Genomic DNA, 10075 nt, shown 5'->3' with positions numbered 1-10075 from the left:
TCAGAAGTTCAATTGGAAACAGTATGTAGTCTTCACGTCTAAATTCATTCACATCATCATTCATAATGCCTGAATCTCATAGGGTCCAGTAGTGACACCACAAAAGGAGGAAATCAACTACAATCATTTGCGTTGCAGAAGCTGTTAAAAATTTGATGGAGCAGCTGCCCGCTCCAATATGTAGCTGAGTATGTAAACAGAACAGGTAACCAACCTGCTTGGAAGAACACAGAATCCTAATCTGTTATAATTTCCCCTTTGTGGCAAATTGCATCAGGCCAGCTTTGGATACTAAGAGGTGGCCTTTTCAAATGTAAAATAAATGTTTGTTGACTTTTTACCTAGCGGATTTCCTGTTGTCCCTTGGTATGTCCAGGGTACTGTCAGCCTGATTCCCCTCTCAACTGCATAGATGTAGCAAATAGTAGCTCACTGCCAGCTTGTGGTGAAGTCGTAGGGAGAGTTTAGGAAGGAATTCCAAATCCATGGCCCTTTCCATCTAGAATAACAAGGGCAGCACATGGGAACACTACCACCTGCAAGTTTCCAAGCTATTCACCATCCTGACTGAGAAATATATCGCTGTTCCTTCACTGTTGTTGGGTCAAAATCTGAGAATTCCCTCCCTAATTGCATTGCTGGTCTATATACTGCACAGCAACTGCAGTGGTTCAAGAAGGCTGATCACCACCACCTTCTCATGGGTATCTAAGAATGGCAACTTGTTTTACTGCAGCAATTACTGACCCACTATCAGCGCCCACATTCCAAAAGTGAACAAAAAGAGAAGATTGCAGAATAGAAGGAAGATTTATGCATCCCTTAGCTTGACTGGAAAGCAATTGCTTCACTGCTCAGGCCCTAGATAAGCCTGCATGAGGGAACTAACTGTTTAAAAGCCATGAGTAAAAGGAAAACAAGAAAACTGTGGATGCTGGAGATCTCAAACTAAACCAAAAAAAGTCGGAGAAACTCAGCCAATCTGTGAGGAGAAAGCAGATGAAAAGTCAGATCAGAATCAGAAGAGTCATTTTCAGATGAAGTCACCGGACTCCAAACATTGGGTCTAGGCCCGAAACGTCAGCTTTTGTGCTCCTGAGATGCTGCTGGGCCTGCTGTGTTCATCCAGCCTCACATTTTATTACATTGCCTCTGCTTTCTCTGTCCACAGATGCTGCCAGACCTGCTGAGTTTCTGTCTTTGTTTTAAACTCCAGGTGTCCTGGACATGTAGGGTTAAAATCATCAGCTACCACCCCTTATGTCAAATCTAGTTCCTTTCAGTAAATTCGCTCACAGATACAAGGTCTTGGTCTTATATCGATAGCCTAGCGGTGAAAAGAAGAAATCAAATAAAAACTTCTTTGGAACTCAGTCCGAGCAAAAACCTGGCTTCGGGTCCCCAGTGGAAATTCAGTGATAACAGCCGCAGAACATTAAACTGGATCAGCAAAGCACTGAGTCACTGACTGAGAATGTCCAAGAGACTGGGTGGAGTCTGCAGGTAATTGATGCTGAAACTTTTAAGGAGCAGTAAGCATTTTCCCTGCCCTATCTCTCCCCCACATTACCCCTCCGAGAACCTAGCGGGCTGTCCGCTGGAGGGTTTGTTCGCGAGGGCCAGAGGAATCGCTGAACCGTCCACCGCCACAAATGCCTGAACCGAAGAAAAAGGACAAGTACGTCCTCCTGGACGATGACTCGGAGTGTGAGACCGAGGAGTTCAATAAGATGAAAATGTCTTGGATGGACACCCGCTCGGTGAAAGACGGGTAAGGGTGGGCTGTCTACAACTGGAGAGAAGCCACTGATAATAGCCATTACTTTGTATGCGGCAATTTCTTTAAAAAAAAGCTTTACTTAGCCCTGACAGCTATCAGTTAATTCCCCAAGTGAACAAAGCTGAACGAGCGGCCAGCTCGGATCGGACCACAGTGCAATGGTCTCATTGCATTTGGTGAGTTTTACCTGTTGTAGCAATTCAATGTGCAGGTCAAACTGGGGACTGCAATCTCCCTTCCCAGCCAAGCCAAAGCAATGGCTGCAAACTAAGCAGCTCATTCCACGGAAAGCACAGAACTGAGGGGAAATAACGCCCACCCAAAAGTCCTCAGGCGGATTCAGCGCAGAAAAAACAGGTTTGCACTTCGGCAATGCCTTCCGCCGCCACTAGGCGTCTCAAAGGGCCGTGTAACATACTACTACTTAAAATCAGGCTACTGTTCGGACCAGAAAGTTAACCAAATCTGTTCGCAGGAAACTCCCATGAATGTGACAATGATCGAATAACCTGTTTGTGTGGATGCATTTGACTGAATCAGTTTTGTGGATGGAGGGATGACTGATCTTCCTTCAATGAATTACTTTACAATTACCTGAAAGAGTAATTGGGGTCCCGTTTTGTAATCTCATTCTGTCTTCCTGCTCCCTCAGTAGTAGTAAAGTTGTCGTAGTTCAGAGGGCTGCTGCTCTTTAGAGAGAGAAACATATGGTGGTAAATTTAATCTGAGGGCCAACATGGTTAGGGATGAGGGTGATGAGGGTAGTGTAGGAATTGAACCTGTATCATGGGCTTCAATCAGCCCCATAAACCAACAGTTCGACCTGCCAAGCTAGCTAATCAACGATAACAAAGTGTGAAACTGGATGAACACAGCAGGCCAAGCAGCATCTCAGGAGCACAAAAGCTGACGTTTCGGGCCTAAGGGTCTTTGCGCTCCTGAGATGCTGCTTGGCCTGCTGTGTTCATCCAGCTCCACACTTTGTTATCTTGGATTCTCCAGCATCTGCAGTTCCCATTATCTCTGAAGCTATCTAATCAGCTTGTTTATTTTTGTGCTGAAACCCTGGAGTGGGATGTGATGCCAGCAGCCTCTAACTTAGAGTTGAGTGTGCTGTCAACACAGCCATAGCAGAAACAGAGTGAACGGTCTGATAGTAATTCAGCTTCCCCCAACAAGCAGCAGCAGAAGGTTTGGGGGCCTTTAAAACCTGAAACGTGTGGATTGTGACCCTCAACCAATATGCCCTCTGCTGTAAAAACATTTTTTGGAAGTTTGAGTTGCCTTTTGTGGAAAGGTAAGATGCTTAACTAACATCTGAACGTGTAATAGGGTTAGTGACTTGAAACGAACCAGTGCTTTTATTTAATCCCTTGGTGCAATGCAATATCGCAGGCAGGACCAACCATCATTGCCCATCTCAAATTTCCCTTGAATAGAGTGGCTTTCTAAAGCACTTTAGAAGGGAGTTAACCATCAGTTGTTTTGGATTTGGAATCATGTGGCGGCAAAGGGACATCATTGAACCAGATCAGTTTTTGATGATAATCAATGGTGATTTATGATACTATTACTGGGACTGACTAAATTTATAAATTGAATTCAAATTCCACTGGCTGCCATGGCATTAGTTCCAGATCCCAGAGCATTAATGAGGCCTCTGGCAATATTAGCACATCGCCAGCACTTGCACAGGCTCAAACAACGGACAAAAACAACATTGCTGGAATAGCCCAGCAAGTCTGGCAGCATCTGTGAAGGAAAAAAAAACAGAGTTTCGGGTCCAGTAACCCTTCCTCAGAACTGATGGTGGCTAGGAAAACGTCAGTTTATATGCAGAAAAAAGGGAGGGGAACGGGGTAGGAAGTAAACGATAGAATAGAGCCTAAAGAGAGAGAAAGGCAGTTGGATAGACAAAGGAGTTGTTAACGATCAGGCTGGGAGGGTGAATAGCTGTTAATGGGGACCATTAGTGACCAACAACAGGGGGGTGTGTATGGCAGGCTATGTGGTAACAAGGTCTGGTGTGTGGGGTAGTGGGCTGAGACATGGGAGGGTTTAGGCCCTAAAATTATTGAATTCAGTATTGAGTCCAGAGGGCTGCAGGGGCCCCAAGTGGAAAATGAGGTGTTGTTCTTCCAGCTTGCCCCGAGCTTCGCTGGAACACTGCAGCAAGCCAGAGACAGAGATGTTAGCCAGGGAACAGGATGGTGTGTTAAAGTGGCAGGCAACAGGTAGTTCAGGATCTTTTCGGCAAGTTCTGCTAAGCAGTCACCCAGTCTACGCTTAGTTTCCCCAATGTGAAGGAGCGAATGCAGTAGACTAGATTCTCGGAAGTGCAGGTAAAGTGTTGCTTCACCTGGAAGTTATGTTTAGGCCCTTGGATACTGGGGAGGGAGAAGGTAAATGCGCAGGTATTGCACCTTCACTGGTTACAGGGGAAGGTGTCGTAGGGCTGTGAGGAAGTGTTGGGGGTGAAGGAGGTATGGACCAGGGTGTCCCAGAGGGAATGGTCCCTGTGGAAGATGGACATGGGAGGGGAGGGGAATATGTGTCTGGTGGTGCCATCCTGCTGGAGGTGGTGGAAATGGTGTCTGATGATCTTCTGGATGTGGATGTTGGTGGGATGGTAGGTAAGGACAAGAGGAATCCTATCGCTGTTGCAGGAGGGAAGAGAAGGGGTGAGGGTGGAAGTGCGGAAGATAGTTCGGACCTGGTTGAGGGCCCTGTCCACAATGGAGCTGGTAAATCCTTGGTTGATGAAGAAGGTAATTGTTTCAGAGGCTCCCTTGTCAAAGTTAGCCTCATCTGAGCATATGCAACGGAGACAGAGGAACTGAGAAAACGGAATGGAGTCTTTACAGGAAGTGGGGTGTGAGGATGTATAGCTCAGACAGCTGTGAGAGTCAGTGGGTTTGTAATGGATATTTGTGGCCAGTCTATCCTTGGAAATGGAAACAGACATCATGAGGAAGGGAAGGGAGGAATCAGAGATAGACCAGGTGAAAGTGAGGGCAGGGTGGAAATCGGAGGTGAAATTGATGAAGTTTTCCAATTCCAGACGAGAGAGGGAATTTGCACTGATTATATCATTGATGTATCGGAGAAAGAGTTGTGGGTGGGGGCCAGAATAGGACTGGAACAAGGCATGTTCCACCTGCCCCATGAAGAGACAGGCGTAACCAGGGCCCATGCGGGTACCCATGGCAACCCCTCTTGCCTGAAGAAAATGAGAGGAGTTGAAAGAGAAGTTGTTGAGGGTGAGGACGAGCTCAGCCAAGCAGAGGAGGGTGGTGGTGGGTGGGGATGGTTCAAGTCTTTGCTCCAGGAAGCAGCGAAGAGCCCTAAGACCCTCCTGGTGGGGAATGGACGTGTAAAGGGATTGCACATCCATGGTAAAAAGGAGGCAGCTGGAACAGGCAAACTGGAATTTTTGCAACCAGTGTAAGGTGTCAGAGGATGTACTTTGGCAGGGATTGTACAGGAGAGAAGACTGAGTCAAGGTAGGAAGAGATGAGTTCCGTGGGGCAGGAGCAGGCTGAAACAATGGGTCTGCCTGGGCAGTCCTGTTTGTGGATGTTTGGGAGGAAGTATAAGCGAGCTGTGCAAGGCTGGGGGATTATCAGCTTGCACAGGGTTCCCAGGAATCTGGAACCAGAGGCAGCAGCTGCCAGTACTGCCAGAAGTGGCTGTTTTCACATTCTGTACAGGCTAGGAGGAGAAGGACTACTCAACACTACTTCACTCCCTCCCAGGCCTCTCAAAGGCCTACTCTCACCCAGCTGCAATCTTTAGCCTGCCGAATGACTGACTTCAGCCACTCACTGCAACAATAGCTGATCTCACTCCCACCTACCTCCGCAAGGGAGTCCAACCCCACTGCTGATTAATGAGCTCTGATAACATCACTCTCTCCTCTACAAGGGACTTCACTCACCCTCCCTGTTGAAGATCACACTCATCCTCCTGATGGACTTTATTTCCCGTACTAATTGACAACTTTGTGGCATTGTGTTAGAAGCCCGCTGCCACTATTTGTCTTTCTTTGACTACATCTAAAGGTCTATTTGGTTCACAGTGATAAAGGAACAGCCACTAATGAGTTTACCAGGAAGAGATTCTTGTCTTAATAAGATATAAATCATTGCATGAAAAAATAATTGTGTGTGACTTATATTATCAACATAAACTTTGATTTTAAAACTGTGCGGAGACTTGTGTGTACATGTGTGCACTCCTTGACATACTAAGATGTTCTACACTTTACCCACCCAAACCAAAATGACCTCATCAGATTGGGTACACAGGAACATTGGGACAGAAGTGGGCCCATTCAGCCCCTCAAGCCTGTTCCACCATTCAATGAGATCATGGCAATCTGTGGCCTAACTTCATATACCTGCTTTGGCCCATATCCCTGAATTCCTTTGCTTAACTAAAATATAGCCATCTCAGATTTAAAAACGGATCCAGTAACCCTGCCACTTCTGGAAGAGAGTTCCAAATATCTACCACCCTTTGTGTGTAGAAGTGCTTCCTAACATCTCTCCTGAACAGTCTAGCCCTAATTATCAGACTATACCCCCTTGTTCTGGAATTCCCAACTATTGGAAGTGGATGTTTTTTATCACATTTCCCGTTCCTAGCTTTTTCTGTTAATATCTTGAAGACTTTCATCATATCACCAGTTAACCTTCTAAACTCTCTCGAAAACATCTAATTTGTACAATCTCTCATCAGAACTTAACCTCTGAAATCCAGATATCATTCTTGTAAACCTATGCTGTAGACCCTCCAAGATCAATGTATCCTTCCTAAGGTGTGGTGTCTAAGTCGGCTCACAGTATTCCAAGTAGGATATAACCAGAGTTTTGTAAAACTGCAGCATAACTTCTGCATCCTTGTTCTCCAGTACTCTAGATATGAAGGGCGACATACTGTGAGATTTATTAAGTACTTTCTATTCACAACAATTTGAAAAATTATGCACTTGAACACCAAAGTCTCTTTGGACATACACTGCATTTAACTTCACATTATCTAGAAAGTACCCTGATATATCCTTTCTCAGTCCAAAATGGATAGCCTCACACTTGCTTACGTCGAACTCCAACTGCCACAGCTCTACCCATTCACTCAGTCTGTCACTCTATCTTTCTAATCTTATGCTGTCAGCTACACTGCCTGCAATGCCACCTAATTGCATGTCATCAGCAAATGTGGATATATGATGTTCTATGATATTATTCAAGCAATTAGTAAATAAGAATGTGAATAGTTGAGGCCCCAGCACAGATCGTTGTGGGACACCACTAATCATATCCTGCCAACGTGAGTACCTTCCCATTGTGCCTAATTTCTGCCACTCAGATTGAGGTTGAATGCAGATTCTAACATTAACTCTTACAGAACCATTATTTTATGTAACGTTTGCACCATAGCTCTTCTCCTGTACATTCATGTACGTATTTACATATACTGCTACTGTGACTTCCCAAACTTTGCAAATTCAGGCAGCCATGAGGTTTCACAATTCTACCAGAGCATGTTCTTTACAGACTTGGAAGATTGTTAGGTCTTTGGCTGTTGACAACTGTTGACTTTGATTCTAATCATAGCTTCAAATGGTCTATAAACTTTCTCTGCACTAGACGACATTCTGTTCCATAGATGTCCTTCACATAGGATGCTTTTGCTGCGACCCCATATGGTTAGTCCATTATCTTATCTGGAAGACCTTAAATTTCAGAAAAAAACTCTTTCTTGCTGAAACTGGTCGTAACTACACTCTAATCTCATGAATTTCCAATCTGAAAAAAACTGCAGCTTGGTGAAAATAATTTTTTTTTTGCCTTACCCTGCCTTTCTGGCCCAGGTAATTTCTTCTTTTGATCATGACCTGAACCGATGGGTGTTTGTCTTGCTTCCATGAGTCACATGCAGTTCATTTTCATTTGTGCAAGGAAATCTTTATTTTCAATCTTCTGACAGTTTTGTGTCGAGGTATGTACTCTGTCTCCATCATTGAGGGACTGGTGCAGCAGACATTGTCTCCTATTGGATCATGATACTGGAGGATTGCTCTTTACTTACAATTGTCTCTGTCACTAGTACTGATTAGCCCTGCTTTGGAAGATGAAGAATCAAAGTCTTCTGCTTGAATTTCTATCATCACTTCATTTGACATCAAATTCACATCTGTTATAACAATTTGTTCAGCAGCTGATTTTTACAACTTTGGTTGAAGTTTCCATAATGAATTCATGAATTATACTGCTTATTTTTGTTGCCAGTATTTGCTCTTGCTCGCAAATGTTGCTATTGTACTGTCACCAGTTCATCAGTGAGGAAAGAGAGATGGAAAACATCCCCACCATTCCTACCTTACCATGGATTTGCTTCTTATCAATCTAGGTAATCTCAACAGATTAATTTTTAATTTTGGCTACAACATGAGTAATCTATTTGTTGCCACTTGACCAGATCGATGGTAAAATGTGTATTCCTGGATCACTTGTTTTCTGAATTTTCCACATATAGCTGACAGCATAAAAGAACCAGACAAGACAAACAAGGGACAAGATATCATTTTTAATAACATTTGCTTTAACAGTCAAGCCAAGATCACAATAAATTGAATGGGAATTAACAGGCAAATTGTATTGTACGGAAACTATAAATTACATTTTAAATTGCTGATGCAACAAAGATAGAACTCACAGACTTACTGATAGAGTCCCATGTGCAGTGTTGAAGACCTTTACAACTTAGGCTTCCTTAAATAGTTTCAACTCCTCTCCTTCACCCCAGATTTAATCATGATTGTCTCTAAGAACTGCTTCACTCCACCCGAGCTACAAGGATATGATTATTTGCCACAAGTCCCACAACAGCAGGTTATAGTCCAACAAGTTTATCTGAAATCACAAGCTTTCAGAACACTGACAAAGGAACAGCGTTCTGAAAGCTGTGTTTCAAATAAACCTATTGGATCATGATCTAGTGTTGTGTGATTTCTGACTTAGTCCACCCCAGACCAACACCAAAACCTCCACATTCATGATTATTTGCAAAATGAGCCACTTCTGTAGAATCTCCTTTGCTTGTTTTACCACAGTATTCAGGTTTCAGTCTTTTCAATTATCTCAGCTCGCCTGCAGTGTTGTCTTCCTCCTGAACAAAACTGATCTGTTAGCTTCATGATTTTCCCCAACCAGTCTTTGATTCCCTTGTGACCTAACATCTCCTGTTGATTTCTCTGAAGTCTGAAATCATAGCCAGAAATCCCAAGTTACAGTACACTTTCCCAGAAGCCTGAAGTTTTGTTTCTTTTCTTGTTTATAGACTGTTTCAAAAAAAGAAATTAATGCTTTGAACCAACAATTATGCAGACAACAACTCCCAAATATTTCCCACTGGTTCTGGAAACTGTAGATTGCAGTACATTTTGGATGACGTTGAGCTGGGCAGACACATAACTGGACAAATCTTACCATTGATCAGTTAGATAGATTATAATAGACACTATTTACAACTGCAGAGTCTGTACTTCTATATAGCATTGGCACCATCACAAAATTGTAACAGACACTCTCATGGTTGACTCCACTAAATAAGATGAGCAATTTCTGGACAGTTCATCAGCAAATCTAATTGCTGCTCACTTTCATTCAACTCTGTTCCAGTAATTCCTTTTTTGCCAAGGAGATTTGAAGAATCGAGAAATTCATCTGCTTTGTATTCCATAGCAAGATCAACTATAACATCAGATTAAGTCAATCCACATACTGCAATATTAATATAAATAAATGCTTGGTAATACAGAAATTAAATATTGCTATAAAATGACATGTAATTGAAAGTCTTGTCCTGAACTCATCAGGAATGAAACACAAGAAAAACAGCTTTAGAAAAGAGAGAACGATGCATACAGTATGAGAAACTGTACTAATTTGGCAGTGCCTTGACCAGAGTTGAATGGCCTGGTTTGAGTTTAACTGGTTAACAGTTCATCATGCTTACCATAGTTCTACCAACAATCACCCTCTTCACTTGCTGTAGAAATGCATTTTTTTTCCCCTTTCTAATGTTGTTTTGTTTGTTTCCGAGCTGATGAGTGTACGATGAAAAACCTTAACACTATGTCTCTTTTTAGCAATATTTAAATATTAATATAGTCAATTGTGATGAATGAAAACTAAAATCCATTGTTAGGATGGTAAACCTAGGGCACAATAACATCCACACTGCCATAACATACTTGGAAAACTATCCCCTAGAATTAAAATGGTTCTG

The 10075-nt window shown here is 43.1% G+C and overlaps 1 protein-coding gene across 4 annotated transcripts in view; it reads left to right on the top strand.

Moving 5' to 3' along the window:
* The first annotated feature begins 1330 nt into the window (after positions 1-1330).
* The window catches only part of LOC125464332 (epidermal growth factor receptor substrate 15-like 1), a 50498-nt gene continuing 41753 nt past the window's right edge, over positions 1331-10075 (top strand). Inside the window, exon 1 of one of the 4 annotated variants that reach the window (XM_048556678.2) lies at positions 1331-1771. In XM_048556678.2, the coding sequence (XP_048412635.1) occupies positions 1653-1771 (119 nt within the window). In that variant the 5' untranslated portion in view covers positions 1331-1652. The remainder of the gene's footprint in view (positions 1772-10075) is intronic. The other 3 variants (XM_059646021.1, XM_059646024.1, XM_059646019.1) reach the window with 3 other exon arrangements.

The sequence above is a fragment of the Stegostoma tigrinum genome, chromosome 1 (genome assembly GCF_030684315.1).
Source record: "Stegostoma tigrinum isolate sSteTig4 chromosome 1, sSteTig4.hap1, whole genome shotgun sequence".
Classification (NCBI taxonomy): domain Eukaryota; kingdom Metazoa; phylum Chordata; class Chondrichthyes; order Orectolobiformes; family Stegostomatidae; genus Stegostoma; species Stegostoma tigrinum.
Note: the sequence above shows the minus strand (reverse complement) of the source record. Positions and strands in the feature narration are given on the sequence as shown.